This window comes from Uranotaenia lowii, chromosome 3, assembly GCF_029784155.1.
Source record: "Uranotaenia lowii strain MFRU-FL chromosome 3, ASM2978415v1, whole genome shotgun sequence".
Classification (NCBI taxonomy): domain Eukaryota; kingdom Metazoa; phylum Arthropoda; class Insecta; order Diptera; family Culicidae; genus Uranotaenia; species Uranotaenia lowii.
The window spans coordinates 222,967,484-222,991,352 of NC_073693.1; the positions used below are offsets into that span (position 1 = coordinate 222,967,484).

Below are 23,869 nucleotides of genomic sequence, written 5' to 3' on the forward strand. Positions count from 1 at the left end.
ACTCTCAGGTACCTCCCGTACCAACCGTAACTAATCTAACCATAAAGACCGAAAACATTAGTTCCGGCAGTCAGGTTACTTACAATAGCAATAATCTCAATAATACTCATAGCAATACGACTAGCCATAAATCAGACGGATTAGATCAGCGTCATCATTATTATCAGCAGGCTCAGCAGCATGAGCATCTGCAACAACAACAACAACAGCAACAGCTACAAGTCCATCAACATCTCCACCAAAGACAGCAATCTTTTATAACAAGTAATTCTGCTCGCACCACACTGCTACGACTGTCGGAACATTGCCATCGGTCATCGACGGTACCCACAGACGAGGCCAGCTCCTCGACCCTTGACCTGGTGGTAACGCCAACAACCTCAACGAGAACCATCACAACGGCCTCGGTGGCCACTCCCTGTCTACCGTCGCCGGTATTTGCACCACATCCGGTTCCAGGTTCCGCACATAACTATCAACAACGTCCCCTGGATTGCGGCAGTGTCATCGTATCACCACGCGCTCAGCAACGACCGCACACCACAACCGACCACATCTGGAATCCTCCTTTGACGACAAACCATAACCGTAACTGTCCAGGGTCTATGCGAAACTCTATCGATTCCCATCAGCCATGCTCGGTTATTCACGTAAGTGATCACCCAAACACAAACAAAATTGTGTCTGCTTTTGTGTGTTCGTGTACCTACTCGCATACAAATGTAGTAGGCGTTGCATTGTTGCGTTAATGTTCTGTTGCGATCATTTTTTTTCCGCATATGTCTTCAGTTAATCTTCCGTTTTAGGTTTATCACCAAGTCCCCTTTGGGGACCTTATCAATTATTGTTGTAAGTAGCTCTCACCAATCACTTTTGTCAGTTTTGCTTGATCATGGAGTAGATAAACTTGCGCCAGCCCCAGTCAAACGTGGAATCGAAACCGCATTAGCTTATCGATGCACCGCGGGGCAACGAAACAATCGACAATCGGAAGAAGTTTGGCGGCGGAAAAGTTGACAATTGAATCGGGCGCTGACTTCTGTCGTGGAGCGATGACATCGACGACAAGTACCCCATCGGTTTTAATTGTTCGCTATTGTTGTTGCCATTTTATGTTTTTGTTCTTATTTGGCGGGTGGTTTTGTAGTTATCAAGTCAAGTGAGTGCTGCGGTTTTGCTTTTGAAGTTTATAAACTTTTGACCGACCTGGAACACGTTGACTTATGTACATGGCAAATCGATTTGTGGCAGATAGAAGGTTATACACTTTAAGATTTTTAATAATACATGTATCGTGTGTGTTTTTCTGAACCGAACAACATCAAAATGTTCTAAACAGATATAGTGGGGGTTGTTTCGTCAGTCACCTGACGTGACTTGTCAATTTTCAACTCCCTCAACTCATCTGAAATTATTTTCCTTTACTGCTACTAAGTCAGGACGACGAATAGAAATTTTGCGAGCCACGTCACGTGACTTACAGAATAAGCTCTGTGTAAATTTTAGTCGTTTTATTTGTTTGACGTAAAACTTATATAATATTTAGAAAGCAACGTTGATTGAGAATTATTGTTGCTAAACTATGCATGACATCTCGATTCTATGTACTATTGGATATCCTGATCGGATGTGTGCATTACAGGGTGACAAAAAAGTCCGGTCACACTTTTTTGGGGTCGCCTGTAGCCTACACGTTGCATCTCTCTGATGCCATCTATATTTCAAATGAAAGGGCTATCATCTTTGCTGCCCAAAGTGGCAGAGTTTCTTTTCTGTGCAGTTTGTTTACATTGAATTGTGAGCCTTGGGTTGAGTTAAGAGCAGCTGTTATCGCTGAATATGTGAGAGGGTACAATCCCGGAGACATATTCAAACACCTAAAAGCGTTCGGAATCAACCGGAAATTCGTGTACCGGACCATAAATCGGTACCTAGAGACCGGAGACACCGAGGACAAGGCACGATCTGGACGACCAAGTTCTGTGAGAACTCCAAGGCTGAAAAAGATCTGGGACGAGATGCCGATGGAGCACTTCTGAAGTTGGTTCGATCAGAGAAAGGTGGTGTAATTCCGAGATATCGTCTGTGAAGTATCTTTATGAGTTACTGCATAAAGCTATAAAAGCCAGTTTTTTTTTTCTTATTCTTGGAAATATTAAGATTTTCCTGTGTGACCGGACTTTTTTGTCACCCTGTAGACCGCGGCAAAATTTGATTTTCGGCTCCTTAATGTTTTTTCAGTACATTTTGAGGCACCATCAGTGTGAAATATTAGATAATTTGGATGATTCCTGAATTAGCACATCAAGTTTATATTTAGTGTGGAGAAGAAATATTCATATTATAAGAATATTCAATTAGCCTTTTTTACCGTTTCAATTATAGTCCTTTTTCCATCATGGCATTCGCGACTTTATATCAACGTTTCAGTTGGCGGACAGCTATTGACAAACTTTTCCAGTACAACTCTGTTCGATGTTCACTCTTGGACTCGAACTTACTGACATCGGCTCAGAAGGCAACTGACTTGCCAACTGAGCTATATAACAAGCCCGTAAGACATAAATTAAATGTCACTTTTGTATTGTTAATTTTTGGGGATTGAATTCTTAATTTCAATATTGATTCTTAAGTTTCATTTATTTTGCTAACTTGAGAAAAAGCTAAGCATTTCACGGAAAAAATTGTAATCATTTCAAAAAAGAAATTCTGTATCCAGTGGAAATTATTCAGAAAAGAGCAAGCTTGCTAGCATTTTCAATATTTCATAGAATGTTTTTCCAAGGTTCAATGAATAAACAAACTTATTAGTTATTCAAGGCAGCTTTTTACGATTTTTTACTACCATCTTACGGTTAACCAGCTTTCGAGATAGCAGTCAAAAACGCTAAAATTTTAAAAATGTTTTTTATCAAAAACGTCAAATATATTTTTTGGGATACAATTATTAAGTTTTGTGGTTTGTTGATATGGAGTGTTTTGTACAAATCAAGGAATATTGATAATCCAAAGTTATATTTTTTAGATTTTTAGTTTATTTCTGGTGATTTTTGAATGAAAAATTTTGTTTTCCCAATTAAAAAATCCATACAAATTAAAAACTCTTTGCGCTAATCCAGGACTGAATGAATTGCTTCCAAAACAATGTATTGCTCTTTTAGGCAAAATAAACAACATAAACAATTTATAAAAAGTAAAAAACATAAATTTGGAACTAAGCTTAGCTTAGCTTGGTTGACTAAAGGGTGATACGGTCAAAATTTGGTCAAGGAAAAACGCATGTAAATCGGTGAAATCGTTTATTTAAAAAGTGTTTCTCAATTGGGTTTTCATGTTTTTTTTCTTCTTTATTTTTTTTTGCCAAATCCAGCCAAAACAGTACGGAACAACCGTATTTCTTCAGGAAAGGCAGCAGACGTTTATTCAAACACTCTTTCACGTAAACTTCTTGGTTGAAAGTCCCGGTAGCTATGAAAATGCTGCTTTTCAAGCCACAGGTACAGAACGCTTGCCGAACCCGATATTTCTCGCGAACTTTGACAGTTTCATGTGCTTGAAAATATCTGCTACCTTTCCCCTTCCTTTTGTCGTATAAAACTCCTGTCCCGGGAGCTGCTTGTAGTCGGCTTTGACGTAAGCCAATAGCTGCCCTAAGAGAACTGCAGAGTGTCGTACAAATCCACAGTATATTGCACCATCCGTCTTTCCACCACAATCAACAAGTTCAGCGCCAGCAACAGAATCATCGATTTCCTACAAGGTCCAGAGGAAACCTGACTCTGAGAAGAGTAAACACAGAAAAAATGAAGAGATCCCCCGCATATTTCAGTAAAATGAAATATAACAATCTGCCTCCACACTTGAAAATCATCAGTAACAAACAAATTTTCAAGCAGCAATTAAAAATCCACCTTAAAGCCAATTTAGAAAACTATTTAACATAAGTGAAAGCAAAACAAACTAGATCGTTGAACCTGCAGTAGAACAGTCCATCAAAGCCTCCTTAACAGAGATTAATCTCACTGGAGGCTTGAAAGAGAAGACAAGTTCCTCACTTCAGACACATCCGCCACTAATTGCCATCGTATCATTTTTTTTTCTTCCTCTCCGCCAGCCACCGCCACCACATAGCCACCTCCACAAAACCACCGCCCATCGCCCACCGCCTCCAGCTGCAAATGAACAATAACAAAAATATATCAAATTGTGTTGAAAAAAATGTAATAGCAAAAAATTGTAAACTATGAAAACGTTGAAAAAAAAAAGTTTGAATAAAAAGTGAGGAGGTTTTATGCCTTCGGGAGAATGGTTCTGAACAAAAATCAACTCCCGGGGGCTTTTCCCTGCTCAAAAAAAAAAAAAAAAAAAAGTTTCATCGTCCAGTCCATTACCACGCAGTCAAACTTCGTCAGCATCGTCGTTTACAGCCTCCGGGATCGCGCTTTGGCCGTCGTATTTTGTTTATCATCGCGATTTGAAGTCACTACCTTCTTGTAAGTCGATAGTCCGGCTCGTTTTTTGGCTCGATGCGCGGTTGTAGAAGATACACCCAGCTTATTTGCGGCATCTCTTTGTCTTCTCAGCGGCTTCCGGTTATCGATTTCCCCCCGATCCAGAATTCCTGGCTGTCGACAAACGTTCCCCAAGCACTTTAATTACATTTATAACGGTGGATTTGGCATCTTTTAGCGATTTTGCCAGCTTTGCGTGCGAGTAGCTCGGATTTTCGCGATGCGCGAGCAAAATTTTGATACGCTGCTCTTCTTCCTTGGACGGCATTTTGACAACTGAAGAGTGAATTCCAAAATCAAAATAGGAGCAACATGCTACACACACACACACACCTTCAAAATGAGGGGTGTTCAGGTTTTTCAAATGCAAAATTGAAAGAAATACGTCAAGTTGATATTGACCAAATTTTGACCGTATCAAAAAATCATAAAATCCTTTGACTGCACGTTCCGAAAATTTCAAACGATTCTCCGAAGTTAGGATCACTTGCAAACTTGCAAGCTCGAAGATAAAATCCCTTGAGCCGAACAGAAATTCGTTCTTTCTGTTCGACTCAAGGGATTTTATCTTCGGGCTTGCAAGTTTACAAGTGATCCTATCTTCGGAGAATCGTTTGAAATTTTCGGAACGTGCAGTCATCACGCAGTTGACTTTTACTTGCAGACACGTTCGACGTTCTGCACGCAAGGGAAAAAGAATCAGTTTGCAACTTTGCAAGATGATTTTTTCGGAGCTGACGTCGGGCTGTTAGAATCGGCACTGCATGTTACATGACGGGATCTCTTTGCACCTCTGTTTTTAATTGATATTTTCCGGTTTCGCTCACCGAGAAATATTAATCAAAAAAGATTATAACTTTTAAGTTGTACGTGCGGTGATTAAAACTAAACTATCAAACAATATTAGAAAGATAGTTCGATGAATAAATGCAGGGGACTGAGATAAACGGAGAATCATCGTCAATGATCAAACAAATTTTGCAGCCAATGATTGAATTTGTGGTAATTTGTTGCAATTTGTTAGAGAGAATTTGAAGGTTGAGAGAAACCGGTCCTCAGAGAGAGTGAAAATGTGCTAATTGTTGCAAATTGTTGCAATTTGTTAAGCAGTTGTAGAATTTTGATCATTACCATTCCAAATGCAAAAAATTCTCTCTCCACTGCAATCCCTTGAATAAATGTCAGTATTTTAACCAACATGAAAAGGAATATTGAAATTTTGAAAATCCAGGAATCATCCAGGATTTTTTGCAGAATTTTTAAGTAACGTTTTCATGAGTAAATTTGAACTTTTATGTTTATATGGGAGAATTGAGTATTTGTACTGAAAAATCAACATCATTTTTGTTTCTTCTGTGGAAGCTAGCAAATAGTTTTTGTGACAATTTATAAATTCTTTAATGGAAATTCTCCGCTGAACAACTCCGTCGAAGACCGTAACTTCGTTTCTATCCAATTAGGCAAAAAAGTTATTAGCGGTTTAACAGGGTCTTTTGGCATGGAAAAACAATCAATTCAATTGACATCACTGCTGGGTGCCTAGCGAAGTATTGCGTGAAAAGCAGTCATTCAATACATCGCTTGGCACCAGCAGTGATGTCAACTGAATTTATTGTTTATCATTTCTAAAAGACATGCCTCCATTCAACACCTAATTACTTTTTTGTTTAATAAGATACGAAGATACGGTCTTCGACAAAGTTGTTCAGCGGAAAATTTTATTAAGAGAATTTTTTAAATTGGCACAGAAATCAGCAGGCACGGCTCCCAAAAGGAACAAAAATTACGTTGATTTTTCAATACAAAATAATCAATTTTCCCATACAAACATACAAGTCCAAATTTACTCATGTAAACGTTAAAAAAATTCAGAAAAAAATCATATGAAATCGCTTGGTACATCTTTGTACCTGAAAATAATCACATTTTTCGTAGATGATGGAAAGAATTAGTGAAACATGAGCTATCAAAGAACGAAAGAACATAAGCCATTACGGCATGATCATTACTATCATGAATTTTTCGAAAAAGATACAACAGCTCACCGGCAGGACTTGAACCTGCAATCTCGGCTTCAGTAAAACGGCGCGTTTGCCAATGGTCGATGTGTGGGGTTAGAGAAACAAGAGAGATCAATAGCGGGAAAGATCACATGCGGGATATACATGGTGTTTCGATAGAAGGTCCAGCAGTTGATCGGCAGAGCTCGATTGCTCATGTTCGCCGGTTTCATCACGTTCACCGTGGTGAAATTGGCTAACGCGCCGTTGTACTGAAGCGGAGATTGCAGGTTCAAGTCCTGCCGGTGAGCCGTTGTATCTTTTTCGAAAACTTCATGATATTTACGGCTTTTGTTCTTTCGTTCCTTGATAGCTCATGTTTCACTAATTCTTTCCATCATCTACGAAAAATGTGGTTATTTTCAGGTACAAAGATGTACCAAGCGATTTCATAACATCAGTATTGATTTCAACAGAGCAACACCTCCCTGTGTAACTGGTCTGCTCGGAACATTGAGCAGCACTAATAAGTTTCTTCATCTGACCAGAGATGCCAATATGCCTGATTTTTCAGGGATTGCCTGATTTTTCGAGGCTCTGCCTGACAACCTGAAAAGCCATTGAATTTCCCTGATTTTTCAAAATATGCCTGATTTTGCCTGATTTTTGCGAATGTGATGAAAAATGGGTAGTAAGGAACTAAATTAGGTACCATTGCTGAAGTTAAAAAGCGAAAATGTGGCTGAATGAAACCATTCGGAAGATTCCCATTAATGCATTTTAAAAAAAGGGAATGAAAAGGAATCTTTCGGTTTTGATTCAGTAGAATTATGCAACCAAGTAGGCTCACAACACAGTAAAAATGTAGAGTGATGACCAAAAAAAAAAAGGTCATCACTTTTAGAGAAATTTCCGTTACTTATGTAGCCTGATTTTGCCTGATTTTTATTTCACCAGTTCCCTGATTATTGAAAATATATGTTGGCAACCCTGCATCTGACCGTAAATTGCGGCAAACCCGAAGCAATCGACCATTTGCTCGCTCGGCTAAATCCCGAGTCGATGGGTGGGGAGTGGGGCTAGAGAAACAAGAGAGATCAATAGCGGGAAAGATCACATGCGGGATATACAAGCAGCGTTGCCACACATACCGATTTTTCGGAAATTCATACCGATTTTTGGGCAAAATTTTGACCAAGAATCGGTATATACCGATTACCGATTTCGAGCAAAACATACCGATTTCATAACGATTTTTAGGATTTTTACTCAAACTTCCATATTTAAGGTATCCGCGTAAAGGTTCCGTAGAGAGGAGATAAAGTGCGGTAGTTGGCGTGGCGCAACTTTGATCTGTACAACTTTCAAAGTACCCTGCAGAGTTCTCCACGGCTCACTATCATGATTCGTTCAGTTGTTCAAGCTGTTTTGTTGCTATGTTCTATGAAATGATGCACTATTATGGTACTCAACCTCAAAGCCAATGGACTCAGCACAAGGTTGATATTTGACCTTCCGCGACTGCCAGTAGAAGTTTCTAAGCACCAATCTCAATCGACAATGCCCTTGTTTCCTGTTAGGCTAACTTTTAAAGGAAAAATATGCACCGTTTGAATATCTTCCTTGATCAGCTCGTCGCCAGATGTGGTATGTCGAGATTTGAAGTGCAATTGTCATATCATCGGTATAATCATCAATCCTTCTCCATTTTGTTAGCCTAATAAATATCATATATACCTATCTGCAAAGGTCGCAGAATTACAGGCCACGCCAGGCAAAATGGATACTTTCAGTTTAAGTAAAACTGTGTGTTTTTTTTATCTTTTTCGGAAGAACACCTTCTTTTAAAGCACATTTTTCATTTATTTTCGCATAAAATTCTTGGGTTTTCATATGACTAATGCGTCATTTTGTCAAAAAATGAAATAAATTTCCCCATTGAAAAATTCAAGCAACAACTCTCTCTAGCCTTTCAAGCCTCGAAAGCTAAAACGACCAGTTTGGTAGAAAACCATCAATCAAACGAAGGAACATCAACTTGAGCTCATATTTAGCGTCGAAAAGCCATTGGATTTGTAAGTGCTTGATCAATTAGAATTTCCTTTAGGTGACCGGTTTCTATTGACTTATAGAATTTATCAAATTGCATCCCACTTTAGGCAAAAATCAATTAAAGTCTCAACTTGTACTTAATGTATATGCCTAAACCTCGTGTAACCTGAAAATGCTCGCCAATGCCTAATTTTTCTTATCAACCGGTAGTTTTTAAACTAAATTTCCATTCAGTTATGAGTATTGGAAAGAAATATTAATTTCGGATTCTCTGCAGAATTTTCATTTGTGATTTTTACCTTACGTCAGCAAAAGCAGTTAGTTTTAGAATTTAAAAAAAAAACAAAAAGTTCTGTTAGAATTTCAAAACCGTCATTTTATGTAAACTATCGTTACCTAAAACCAAGTTACGAAAAAATGCTATAATATATGCTAAAACTCACTAGGTTAGCTAGTTCAAACTAAAAATGAACATTTATAAGAGTTCTTAGACTTGCCTTTTATTGCACGCTTCTATTTAAAGAAAAATACGTTAGGAAGTTGAAAATTTAAGCATTTTTGAATATCCACCTTTAATACCGATTTGCATACCGATTAAATGTGGCATCACTGTATACATGGTGTTTCGATAGAAGGCCCAGCAGTTGATCGGCAGAGCTCGATTGTTCGTGTTCGCCGGTTTCATCACGTTCACCGTGGTGAAATTGGCTAACGCGCCGTTGTACTGAAGCGGAGATTGCAGGTTCAAGTCCTGCCGGTGAGCCGTTGTATCTTTTTCGAAAAATTCATGATATTTACGGCTTTTGTTCTTTCGTTCTTTGATAGCACATGTTTCACTAATTCTTTCCATCATCTACGAAAAATGCCAAAACCGAAGCTTTTAAGACCCCAGGGTTTGAGAAATTAAAAAATGATCCCAAATCGACTCAGACTATTGTCTCAGGTACCTCTACCCTATACAGTTAATTTTTAGCCTATTCCCAAAGTGACTTTTCACGATCAATATTTTAAATAGTCTCTTATTGAACAAATCTGTTTAAAAGCTTTCACGAGATCAGTTTAACTTACCACCAGAAGCCGAAAACCGTTACACTGCCATTCAAGAAAAAGTTCATCACTACAAGTTGCAGTCTTGGTTCTTTTACACGAATTTAACTAACGAAAACGACGTGTTGATTCGTTAATTGAACCTCCTCGCTTCTTTTCCTACCGTCTTCATTCCCACTCAATCTTACCAGTGACCGACCACCAGTTGTCCACTTGATCATTAACGTTTAATTACCGTCATCATCATCAGCTACATCCCCAACCAACCAAAGCCCTTCCTACCGATGATGCATTCTTGGATACCTACTTGGGTTAAACCAGCAATGGGCCAACGAACGATCTACGGAAAACGGCTTTGGGCGTTTTTTTTTCTCTCAGCTACTACTGCCGTGCTTTGTTCCAAATCGGAAAGTGCAACCGCTTCCTTCACCCAACTGCAGCTCCATCTTCAGTTGTTGAAGGTGGACGCATCTTGTTCCTTTTAATACCTACCTGCAATTCAGGGTACTTGCTGAAACTGTGATTCTACGGAAACGGTCTTACAATCGAACCAAAAAAAAAACAACTAAAGAAAAAACCACACAGTGGCTATTGTCTTTCTCCTTATGGTGGTTGCCCACCTTGATTGTGGTGCATCAGCGAATTCGTCGAGATTAAGCAAAAAAAACTCCTACGAAAAAAAACCCAGAGCACCGTAATCCCGGTTTCCCGTAAGAGAAGAGAAGGCGGTAGCCGAGACCATTTTCAGGTAATGGGTTAGGGCGTGCTCACGCGATAATAATAATAACCACACGACCGCCCGCCCGCCGACTGGCAGCGCTGCCTTGGCTGATGATGTTGATCGCGCGGCGCGCATTACTATTCACGCAAAACTGCATTGTTTGCAATCCCGTGCCGTGCGACTACCTAATTCAAAAAATGGTAATGCCATCCGGTGACCAGAGTGGAGTTGAGGGGCGCTTCACTAAGGCCGTTTTGCCAGGACAATTTGTGGAATCCAGCAGTGCCGAATTGAGTGTTTGGCTTCGTTTTTATTTTAATTCTAAAAATGTTTTGAAAGCCATCTTAAAACTGTATATTCTAAATAAGGATGGTATTCGAAAAAAAATACAACACTTTGTTCTATGAATAACTTTTGAATGCATAGATTAATGAAAAATTTCAGAGAAGTATCCTGGTAAATAATGTAATGTTTACATGTGCAAATTTTCTTGATGTTCTGTCAAGTCGTTTCTGAGAAAGCGTCCAATGAAGAAATTTTTCGACTTTAAGTTTTGGGCAACACGTGCGCCATTTATAAAGCATTCTATGAACCAGCCTTTTTTCAAATTCGGACTTCAAAATAACTCAAAATATTGAAGTTGGTCGAAGTTATAAAAAATTTAGACGATAGTTCTCCTTCGGCACAAAAACAACACTTTTTTATCGCTCAGCCACCGTTTTTGCGTAATGACACGATTCCAGATCCAACCAAAACAGAGTAGAAACTTCGTGGTACCTATTGAAGTGCTTTTCAGAGAAAACGGTCGCATTTGGAGGCATTCTTCTTTGTAATTTTAATTATTCATCGTGTCAATCGTTATGAAAGACTGAGTACTTTGTAGTTTCCACAGATCGTTAGCCTTTTCAAGTACTAAATAGGCATTAAATATTCCAATTTTTTCTCCATGTTTATCTCCAGGAAATACAGACGATGCTTGTCAACGAAAAATTTTTAATTGAACAGCTAAGGAGTTCGTTTTGCTGTCCATTACGAAATTTTCAAAATATCCTCCCTTAAGTAATACAAATATTTTGCGCACGATTTGACCACCGAATTTTCTTTATCTTAACGGAGGGCAGCTTTTCTTCTTTATTGAAATGAAGTCAGGCCTATTTGCAAGTCTGCTAGATAAACCAGTCAGAAAAATTTGACTTTTTTATCACTTCCTCTATTTATATTTTCGGATTGAGCTTCAAATAACCTCTCACATTCCTCTCACTTCATGGAATCAGCCATCTTCACTTATATACAAATAGAGCTAACTATTCTAGGACTTCTAGAACTTCTCAAACGATTTGCCATGTGAATTTCGGTCGAATAGTTGATTTTCAGCTGGTTTTAGGTCTCGCACTGGAACTTTTTTCGATTTTTTTCGATTCTGCCCAAACAATTTTGTCAATGATTACCAAACTCCGAAACAGTAAAATAGCTCATTTTTATTTTAAACATCATTTTTGTTAACCTTTATGTTCGAAAACGTCCACATACTCTCAATAGAATTCATTTTGAAGCTAGAGATAGCCACACGGTTGACTTTGGCCATGTAGATCAAATAATACTGTTGTTTTCTACGCTATTTGGTTTGGTTCATTATTTTTCTAAAGAATGTACCATGCACTTCCCTTAAAGTTCCTTTTTTTCAGACACTTCGATGCTTTACGTCATATTCAGTCGAATTTAAAGCACTACTGTGCTGGAAGAGTATTGTTAATATGGTAATAAGGTGTCTAAAAAGGGTGGGGTAAATATTTTTATGCAATTCCATGGTAATGTGATTATTGATGATAAAATCTACATTTTGAGCGAGAACCTGGAATAATCCATGCTTAAAACGGGACAGGAGGACAAATACATTCTTCAGAGAAAAAAAAGACCCAAACCAAAAAGCGTAGCAAACAGCAGTATTCTTTTGATCTGTATGGCCCAAACCAATCGTGTGGCCATCCCTAGCTCCAAAATGAATTCTATTGAGAGTTTGTAGACGGTAAACAAAAAAGATGTTTAGATGAAAAAGAGCTATTTTACTGTTTTAGGATCTAGCTGGACCAATAATCACCGAACTGATTAACGTACCACGCATGTTGAAAATTTGGTACAAAACTCCTGCCAGTTTCAACGACTTCCTGTTTACTGTGTGAACTGGATTGAACTGAACGAAAACCCTCGAAAGGGTATCGGTTTCCCATAATTTGAAGAAACGAGGAGTAAATTTTGTTAAGTTTTAGTCTTGAAAATTGTTTCGGAAATTTTGGATGTCTCAAATAAAAAAAAAGTCCGTGAAAAGAGCATTCCGTTCTATTAAGATAGGCAGTCTTTGAACCATTCAAAAACAAAACTGAGTTCATTAACGTGTTTCTTTGCAATAAGAGAATAAAATTACTACAAATTTACCGTTATAATTCAGCTTGTTATAAAATACTAGAAACCTTAAAAAAATAGGAAAACATTTGCTAAGCCGAATGATAGAAATTGAGAAAAAAAACATTGATTTCCACTGATTATGAAGTGAAGTTTTCTCAGATCAACCCCTTGCTGAGCAATCAAGATATTATTCGTACCCGTTCGTTTGTTTGTTTAAACAACTAGACTTTCGCGAAGTAAAGGGTGTCCACGATGAAATTGCCACACTATAAAATTGCACTAACTTTTTAACCGTTGGGTAGAATTTAATGAAAAATTGGGTGGATTTAGTTCTTAGTGCATTGTTTACATCCTGCAAGTTTTAGAGTCCAGTGATCAAAATTCGCGGAAATGGAGTCGAAAGAACAGCTCGTACGTGATAAAATCTTGCGCATTCATCACCAGAACAAGGATCTCTCGCACCGTTCTATCGCTAAAACATTGAGAATCGCGGATTCCATGGTGTCGCGAGTGATTAAGCGGTTCGAGGAACGATTGACCACCGATCGGAAGCCCAGAAGTGATGGAAAAAGTATTTCGTACAACGCCACAAATCACAACAAAGTTGGGGCCTTCAACCGAAACCAGAATGCCTCCATTCGGGATGTGGCTAAGAAGCTGTACCTAAGCCGAAGTTTTATCCAGAAGGCCAAAACTAAGGCTGGACTTCGAACGTTTAAGGTACAAAAGGCCCCTAATCCTGACGAGAAGCAGATCAAGTCCGCCAAAACCCGTGCCAGGAAGTTGTACCTGAACATGCTGACGAAAGTTGAATGCTGCATCATTGACGACAAAACATACGTCAATGCCGACTTCAAACAGATCCCCGGCAACCTGTTTTTCACGGGCAAGGATAAGATCAGCGTTCCGGAGCATGTCCGCACTCAGAAGATGTCCCAATTTGCGAATGAATTCCTGGTTTGGCGGGCCATCTGCACGTGCGGGAAGCGGAGTGCACCTTTCGTGACCCAGGACACGATGAACGGACAGATGTGCATGAAAGAGTGCCTCCAGATACGGCTACTTCCTCTCCTGAAGGCCCACAATTTCCTAAAAGTCTTCTGGCCTGATTTGGCCTCATGTCACTACAACAAGGACGTGCTGAAGTGATTTGCGGACAATAAGGTCTATGGGCGATTATGAAGCGGCACCATCTTAAACGACCTAAGGTAGTAAAGACAGTCGAGGAACTGAAGAAAGTATGGGTTTACATGCAAAAAACGGTTAATTCACAGGTTGGGCAGAATCTTCTGGCCGGGGTTAAGGCCAAGGTGCGAGTATACGAGTAAAATGATAAAAATGAAGTTTAATAGTTATTTCTCAATCCCTGAAAATTTGATGGTAATCGGATGAAAACTCGAATTCTGCGAATCAATTTTGTGTGTGGCAATTTCATTGTGAACACCCTTTGAGATATGGGATATGTTTTATTTGGTTTCTTTCAGACATATGCAATGCGGTTGCGCCAGGAAGAAAATACCAGTTATAAGAAAGTTTTTTAATGCTGGTTCGGCATAGAAACTTGTACCGATTATTCCACCCCCAAAGAAGTTATATGAAATCTATGAAAAAACGATTTCAAGAAATTTCATGAACTCTTTTAATTCTATGAAACTATGAATTCTAAAAACTCTATGAATAAACTCAATGAATTTTATTAAATATAGAGTTCCACGATTCTATGATGTCAAGATTAAGATACCTACCATTATTCCAAAAATAGGTAAATAGATCATAACAATTCTTCTAATGATTCTGTGAAGGAAGCCCTCCCAAATCCGGGCCCTATGATTGGAATAATGTCCATCGATGGATGAACCCCTCGGCTTCGAAGGGACGAAATAAATCGCGCTCTTAGCAGTTGCTGCACACCACCTTGCACTGAGTAATTGCAATTTGGCACACACAAAAAACGGGGTTTACTTGTTGCAAAATTGAAGAACGATGGGGGTAGATCTCGCTCACTGGTTGCTTATCTGCACACGCTTAACGTTGATTAATTATTTATGAGGATTTTTGTTTCTTCTACTGGGGGACCTTTGCAGTTGCAGATGCATTTGCAGGCCATCGTCGAGCCGTAAACTTAAAGCCCGAACCGAGTTCATTAGCCTAAACGCTTGGGTCAAACTTTTACGGCCCCGGCTTTATGGCCCATCCAGATTGTCCTCCGTTTTCTCCGTCCATAAGTACCTACTGCTTTTTAGTGTCGAGTGTTTCGTTGCATTTCAATTTCATTCATTTATACCGTTTCTGTGGAACGGGCCGGCCATAAAAAGAAGCCAGGGACTTTATCCCACCACACCGCTCTTGAAGATCTCCGATGAAGCAAGCATTCAATGAAAATGTTTCTTTCCTTTTTCCCACTCTCTGTTTGCAGATTAAACGGGAACCGTGCCAAGTGTCCGAGGTCACCACTTCGAACAATTTCGAAACCAGCACGACGGCACTGACGGCCGTCGTCAAGATCGAGGCTCCCTCGCCGAAGGCTACCACGTCCTGTTCGTCGAGTTCCGGCCTTTCCGCGACCACGATGGACCACATCGGGATAACGAGCACCCAGAACAATGCGGCCACGATTCCGGTCGGAATTGCCGTTGCCCGGCAGCGGTTGCAGGAATCATCGGTGGCGCCCTGCCCGCAGCTTCACCAAGCCAAAGATTTGAGTCGGTTCGGGCTCGGCCTCGCGGCCACCGGCAACCCGGGTGATCTAGGTAAGATTCGACTTTTCCCATCTGTTCATTGCTAGAGTCGGATTCGGTTGAGAGAATAACATTTGTTAGAAGCATGACACTATCATAATATCCTATTATTGACATATATTACAGAATATCTTACAATACCTAAAATCGAATATTAAAAATACAAGCTTGTTATTAAAAACTTATAGATAAAAACTAAAACAAAAAATGATCATCAGACATCTGTATTTGAATTCATCATCATCTACAGGGCTCAGGGTATGAAACTGAGGAAATTAAATAGAGCTGATTAAGTCTACAAAAAATGTTGAATAAAATTTTGAAAAGTTATACACTTAAAACTGGATCAATGTTTAGTACAGCTTGAAATTAAAATTATAAGTTTCAACAGAGTGAGGGAATTCAAAATAAAAAGTTCGATGGAAACGAAATTGACGCTTATAGGTGTGTTCTGTGAGGATAATGTTCAGATCAACAGAATACAATAAATTTTCAAATTTCAAAAATCCACTTATTTAGAAATAAGACATAATAACCCAACATTAAATGATTTTTTGAGACAGAGTTTTCTACCGGGATAGCGATAAAATTTTGCTTGGGAGGTTTTTATGCATTTGTGAATAGATGAACCATTTCGAAAACTATGAGTTCAACTCAACCCAGTAAATATTAGTGTAGGTATATTTCTCAATCACTTTGTTATACGTTTCATATACGCCTACATTAAAGATCGTATAGAAGTCGAAAAAACAGTATTTACCTGCAAAAGTGGAGGCAATATACAGGGTTTGTCCGGAAAGTAAAAGGATTGATTGTTTTCCGCCGCGACTGTACTTCGGGGCGTGCGCGCACCGGCTGGATTAGGTAGAGGGCGTTCCTAGCTATCGAAGCTATCGACGGTCTGCAATGAAGACCGTACTGGAAGACCTTCGACACATTGTCGGGGTTTGTCGAAGTCGAAGGTCTTCAGCACGGTCTTCATCGCAGACCTCTTCCCGGCCCTCCAAAGTGGTTTGGTGCCAGCGAATCACACCACTTCTTGCTAAATCAACATCTTGGTAAGCTTGCTTGATCATTTCAAATGACTCTGTTGCAGATTTACCGAGTTTCACACAGAATTTCGCGTAACGAACGTTGCATTTTCGGCTTGCACCACTCACATAAACACGTTGGAAATTTGCTCTTCTGATTCTCCCGTTGCTAGGAGACAACCGAACAGCCGCTCGTTCGATAGCTAGGAACGCCCTCTACCTAAACCAGCCGGCGCACGCACGCTCCGAAGTACAGTCGCGGCGGAAAACAATCAGTCCTATTACTTTGCGGACAAACCCTGTACATATGTACATATTTTTAACATCTGGCTAAAATGATAAGAACTATACGATTTGGACAATATTCAAAACCATATTCGTGCACCCTTTAAGCACTGATCACACTGACATGCACTTAGAACAAAAATTCTACCATTTTCTGTCTAATTTATTTTATCAGATTTTTTAGGTTCGCAATACCAGGTGGTGAACCTGGAAAATGTGACAAAAAATGTCCTGAAGGAGAAATGTACCTGTTTAGCCCGATTTTATCGTAGAAATTGCTTGTTTTTTTAAAGTTGGGTGGCATTTCCTAACTGGGATAGCGTTTCTTCAAATCGATCGATGGGCACTCTGGAATCGATATTGCGTACTGTTGGAAAAATTATCCAGAAAACGAAACCGAATGTCCAGTCAGTATGGTCAGTGCTTTAAGCATGCGAGAGATCGCAAGTTTAGCGCTCAATGCATGCAAACCGTTGCCAGCGTCAATATTTGCAACGCAAAAATTGGTCATAATATCGCTTCTGTGGTAAGTGATCCAAAAGACGAACAGTCATTCGCGATTTCTAAAGGGCGTTCGCATTTTGGCGAAATGACAAAATAAGATAACAAAAGGGCCAAAAAACCAATTTATTCATTTTTCACGTAACAACCTCGAAAAACTTGTATTCACCTATCGCGGAATGAAATTGTGCTTATTTTTAAGGAGTTTGAGAACTTAGTTAGGAAAATGATAAGAAACAGAGAAATAGGCATTTGATTATATTTTCTGAAACTTCAAATGCGTTTTTCTCAAAACAGGGGTCTTGGCGTATCGGTCCTTTTCAAAAATCGATACCGAACTCTTTCAAATACTTTTCACTTGAAGCCCGCGTGAGAACTAATTGAGAGAAATCGTCCTCAGAATCTGCAAACAAGACGCACTTTTCGTCATATCCGATTTATACTGACTTCAAATAACGATTTTTACGATCGTTTACTTATTCGGTAGGAATTGCGATTCGCGTTAACATTGGTGACGACTTGAGTTACGTTTTTATGCGATTTGATGTTGGCTGGGAATGCGGCAAAGTAGTCGAAAGCATTTTTAAGGAAGTTTTTCCATTTGGAACCTGCTGTAGGTTATCTAAAGTAAGATCGCCAGAATTTATTCAGCACGTATCCGGGCCGGAGAAATCCGGACAATTTTATATAAAAACCTGGCAAAATCCGGGCATTTGATTTCAAAATTGACGACCGAAAATCCGGGCAATATCAGGACCAATTTAGTCAAAACCCAGAAATTACTCAACAAAAATTAAGAAAAAAAAATTGAAATTTTTTTTTATCCAAATCTATCGACAGATTTAAAATCGTTTTCAAGCCTTCCAAAAACCTTTCATGATTATTTTTATAAAATTTTCCCAAAAAAAAAATCGTTTTGGAGTCATGAATAAAAAAAAATTACCACACAATTTGGTCCTGAAGAATAAAATGAACAAATCCGAGCAAAAATCAGGGCATTATTCAATGAAATCCGGGCTACCGGGCCGGGCCTAACTTTTCCTAAGTTTTGTTTTTAATATCCGGGCAAACCCGGATAAAACCGTGCAATCTGGCAAACTAAAAAAAGTTTAAATTGTTGTAAGATTAAAATCGCTCAGCATTTGCCATCAGATAAGATCGGCATAAAACCAGTTTTTTTTGGGGGCATTTCCTAAAGAATTTTGAAGATGTCTTATTCTACGCCGACTGTCCATTTTATATTTCTTCAAAACAAATTACAACAGACTAATTACAGATTTTTCTAATATGTGTTTCTTATGAGTTCTGATCATTTTTATTTACCCTTCGGGTCATTTAACCCAAACTGTGTGTCGTAACAAGTATCTACAGAATATGAGCAGAGAAAATCTAGGAGAGTTTAAATAAAAAAAAGAAAAAGAGAGAACGATCACGACAATAAGTCGTGCAGTTTTTGTAAGATCATTATATCTAATAGGATTTTCTCTTTATCATTCTCTTTATCTTAATTTGTACCGTAATCCGGGATAAGGTTGAACACTTTTTTTTTTTAATATTTTTCGATTATTTTTCTGTTAAGGGGAATGTGGCATGTTTCATGTTTTTAAAACCAGAACTGGACTCCTATGAACGTACAACATAGTTGCAGAAATTTTTAAGACTACTTCAAGTTTGATTTATAAATCTATTTCTTCTTTGTTTAGAATTTGATGTTTTGGGGTAACATTGATCAGTCTCTATTTTGACGGTTTTAATAAATTTTCTTGATCATACAAATACAAAAAAACTTCATAATATTTACAAATGCTAGTTTTTTAAGTGCCAAGGCAGTTCAGAACAAACTCAAATGATATAAAATTATTCATGAAACTCTACAAACTTGAACACAACACCTTCAGTGGCTCGAAGATACTAAATTTGTAACTTTTGATCCAGTGATTTCTGAAATACACAATGCTGAAATTCGGTGTTTCTTTGTTTAGGTTTCTTCGCGGTCCAAAAAAACCAACACCGCAGTCCTTAATGTGTTAAGGCCAAAGACTAATTGCAATCGAAAGATGGACAATGATGCTGGAAAAATAAAGAGGTTAAATGTTTTAACATTACTTATTAAATTTTAACTACAAAAAAATGAAATTTTGCCTTCATTCAATTCCCTAGGCCCTCGCACTATTCACCTTAATTTTTTTCCTTTAAACTTTACCATTTTATAGGATTTCTAGCCTTTAGTCATAGACTAGCTTACTCTTGGAAATTGTCCCTAATATTTCAATATCAAAAATTTACCTAAAAATACAACAAAAACTAAACCAAAACTTTACATTTACTAAGGAAGAAAGATGAACTTTCACATAAATCAACCTGTTTGCATCTAAACGCTTTGATTTAATCAGGTAGGGTGTTTATTAGCTAACCTTCGAAAAAAAAAATATGTTTCAAGATTTTGAAATAAAAATTTTACTTATATTTGAAATTTCCAAAAACAAACCAAGTTTTTCCCAATTAGATTCTCAACTTGTAGGCTTTCAAACGTAGAAAAAAGTTATGAGATATTTTAACTTTAGACTTAGTTTTTGGAAAAAATTCATGTTGATCAAAGTTACCCCGGTGATCAATATTACCCCGTTTTACGGTATTGATATTTTGTTCAACTCAACAAAAGCGTTACCTAGTTGTTATTCTCTGATGAGAAAACATAAAGATGCAAAAATGCCAAATTAAACCAACTTTCCAATCCTCTTTTCAAATTTTACCTGACACAAATTTGACGATTTATTGATTGAAAAGTAAGGTTTCAACAAACTTTTTTTTACATGTGTGGTAAATATGATCTAAAAAACTTCAAAAAATAAACCCTTGTGCGCAAAATGTCTCTTCTAACTTCAGATTTCACATTCTCACATTTCTCAGATTCTCACATAGTAAATTTTTTTTGGAGCATTCCGTAGCTGATCTTCAGTCTTTTTTCCGAAGCATATTTTTTCAGATTTTTTCTGGGACTTTGAATAACGGAAAAATTGAAGTGTTGTAGCTTAATATTGTTAGAGGAATTTGAGGTACTTAACGAGGTTTCCAAAATTATAAATTCTGTAAAAATATTAAAAGAAACAAGAGAGATATAGCGGTTTTAGTCAGGAGTGTAAAATTGACACTTCAGGAACTCAAATGGGTAAAATTTCTGGCACGGATGTGGGTTAATAACTGATTCCGGAAGATATTGGCGTCCTGAGTTCGAAATTTTTGTCAGATTTTCTCTATCAGCTCTAGTTTTGATGATATAATGTCATGAACTTTTAAAATGTATCAATAAAAATATTAAATCCTGCAATTTTTTAATTTTTTTAATAGATTTTATTATAACTATTCCTTACATCACTGAAAGATTTTTTTTCAGTATTTGTTATCTAAGATTCGGATTCATTTAGCACTTTTGTTTAAAACTTCAAAACAATTTGACTTATGCTTTGAAAAATAGGAAAAATTTAACTTGTTTTAAAATTTCCTAAGAGTTTCGTCAAAATTCACGATATTTCCTAAATTTGAAAAGTAAACCTTTATTTTTTAACTACTGTGTAATGTTCTTCGCCAGAAGAATGTCAAATTTATTAAATTTATTTTTTTGAACATCGATAGAAAATAAAATAATTGCATATTTGGAATCTTAAGCCAAAAATTAGTCAAACTTAGCTCTTAAATTCTTTGCACCTAGGAAGATGCGAATTCGCTTGCCCTTTGTTATCTTATTTCATAAAGGAATTTGAAGTGCACATGAAAGATATGTAGAGATGATCCAAAATCTCAGTTTTGACTACACAGCAAAAATTATTTCCTTTAAAATTACGTAAATGTCCTGTAACAAAAAGGAGCAGGACATTTACCGTAATTTTACAGGTCGAAAAACAAATTACATGACATTTAATTTTTAGTGTACAACTTTTTTACAGGACATTTGCTGTAATAATAAATTAATCTTAGTTAACTTTTAAGGAAAACAATTGAAAATTACAGGTTTTGTTAATTACAGGTTGCTTTATTTTAAAGGTTGCAGTTTCAGTGACACGTAATAGTCAAAGAAATTTTCTGTGTAGTAAAGAATATTTTAAAATTAAGAGAGATCATAATAAACGAAAGTAAACTAAATGTTTAAATTTGCTATGAGATAAAAATAAAAATCTTATTATAAAGGCTCATGTGATTTGTAAGATATTTTGGTAAAAATATAATTTAAAAAAATTGCTAATTAGCATCATGAACCAATAAATTTAAGGGAAAAACCTCTTAACATGAAATCCGGCTCTACAACCCATACTTTTTTTTTTCTCTGAAATCAGCATCATCTCGATTCCATTCATTAAGCTCCATCTCAGCTGAATGTTGATCTGTTTTTCACTGGAAGTACATCCTCACTCGAATCAATTTCCATACGGCAGCAGTGAAATCCGTCCGTTTTTTTCTGTTTCATCGTGTGTTTCTCCTATTTGCCTTAATTTGTGAAACTTGTTTATGCATAATTATCACATATATTTTTTTCAACTTTTCTCTCGTTTTTTGTCATTTCATCTTCCATTCACGTGCATCGGGGAATACGATTCATCAACAAACGCTACTCGCTCTCGATGCCAACACCAACACAACATCATTGCACTAAACGCTGCACCGGATTCGTTCGACGATGCATTCTAAACATTACAACCTACCTTCTTCCCAAAACATCACACGTACGGCGGCTGGCCAACAACCGCCCACCGTCTCACGTCACGCCGCCCCCAAACGACCGCCCCCAAACAACCGCCCACCATCCTCACGCCGTCGGTTGCGGCAAACCCCACACGTCACACGCATCCATGCATGCACTGCACACATTCGTGTTTGAAACCTGAACGGGAAAAATACACATGCCACAGGTTGCGCCACGCCGAGTCTGAGTCAGAACATGTTTTTCGCAGGCACCAACTCCACCATGATTCCCCTGTCCCAGGAGGCGGTCACGATGGGCGTGACCAATGCGGCCGCCGCAGCTGCAGCCGCCGCCGTTCAGAATGCGGTCCGGACACCTCCCGCCCTCTGGCAGTATCCTGGTGAGTATTTAGGCCTAAGTTCCTCCTTAAGAATGAAAGAAAAACAAGCGCGATTCTGAACCACAAACTTCTTCACGCGGGAAGTCGAGTTCCCAAAACGGATTTCGCGTCAACTCTGCTTTGGCATAACCGTCTCAGAATTGGATGAGAATTTTTAAATATATTGATAGATGATCTAGCAAAAATTTTCAAAGGAGCGCAATTTTGTTTTGAAATGACACATAAAAACCGTTTCGGTATTTAATTTTTCAAAACAAAAAAAAAATGGTCAAGCATAATTGTACCCTTTGACCTATGATGAAAACTTTCTTAATGTTTTAAATGAAAAGTTATGCACTGTGAATTTATTTTAAGAACTATTTTACAGCTGGGCTGATTAGCCGTAATGTTTTTTATGCCATCTTACATACAAACGCCCAGCACTGACCGAGCAGATCAATTCATTCGGGTCAGACTGCCTGTGTTTTAACCGGAGATTTTTTGTTCCTCCTACTTTGTTTAGAGATGAGATAGGAAGGGACGTGAAAACGTTTTTATTTTGTGTTTTTTTCAGTCATACGCGCGCAATGCTTTTGCGCTGGAAGGACAACTTTAGCGATCACAAATCGTATCATCGGCGCGATGGCGTTCACATCTTGCCAAAAACGTTGAAATATCGAGAGCTCATGATTGGAGTAAAGGTTGAATTCTGGGTGTATCAGTAGAAAAGTCGTAAAAATCGGCTCTGAGCGTTGCTCTAAGTTGCAAATCAACTTTCTTAGTACCACCAATCTTTCCAAAGGGTGCAATCGGATGTGATGATAATGGTTCCACATTATGCTTATGATAAAAGAATGGAACAAATAAGCTTCAAATGTTATTAAAAAAAGGATTTTTCTTCGGAATGCATCCCTGGAAACGTCAAAATCGAAATGTTCGGAGTAGTGGTTGAATGTCTTGGTAACACCAATCAGTGCTGTATTAGCCCCATAATTATTCAACCGGAGAGTGACGTAGAGCTGGAAGTCACGATTTCCTAAACCACGTGGTCGTACGTTGAGTTGAAAATGTTTCAACAGTAGGGAACAATTAGTTCTAGATGAAAACAAATCAGCTACGACAGAAGCTCGTGCGGCGGTCCTGCAGGCTTGCAGCGTGTCGATGTCGATTAGGCGACAGAGGCTCTCGTAGCTGGGAAGTCGGAACGGGTCTTGCCAGTTCAGGTGTCGAAGAGCGAACCTCATAAAGCGCCATTGGATAGGGGCATCAGATAGCAAAGGCGTATTCAAGAATCGAACGAACCAAACTACAATAGAGACTCTTCAAACAGTAAATATCTTTGAAGTCTTTCGTCATGCAGAATAGTACCCCAAGGCTTCTAGGAGCTATAGCCCAAGTAACACCGATAGTTTTGTAAGACTCCTCAAGCCCCTTATGAAACCAAAGCTTGATCTAGTAGCCTGCTATAAAACTTAAAATGTTACTTGGGTAACGACGATGCAATTGGTGTGAAGCTTGAAATC

At 38.2% G+C, this 23,869-nt stretch overlaps 2 protein-coding genes across 10 annotated transcripts in view; one reads left to right on the forward strand and one right to left on the reverse strand.

The window, feature by feature from the left end:
• The window catches only part of LOC129753543 (protein winged eye-like), a 531,910-nt gene that overhangs the window by 471,802 nt on the left and 36,239 nt on the right, over nt 1–23,869 (forward strand). For 7 of the 9 annotated variants that reach the window (XM_055749366.1, XM_055749368.1, XM_055749367.1 and 4 more), the window contains exons 6-8: nt 9–650; nt 15,151–15,484; nt 22,194–22,367. In XM_055749366.1, the coding sequence (XP_055605341.1) occupies nt 9–650; nt 15,151–15,484; nt 22,194–22,367 (1,150 nt within the window). The remainder of the gene's footprint in view (nt 1–8; nt 651–15,150; nt 15,485–22,193; nt 22,368–23,869) is intronic. The other 2 variants (XM_055749369.1, XM_055749374.1) reach the window with 2 other exon arrangements.
• Nucleotides 1–23,869, reverse strand: part of LOC129753567 (40S ribosomal protein S25) — a 458,367-nt gene that overhangs the window by 239,521 nt on the left and 194,977 nt on the right. The gene's annotated exons all lie outside the window — the stretch shown is intronic.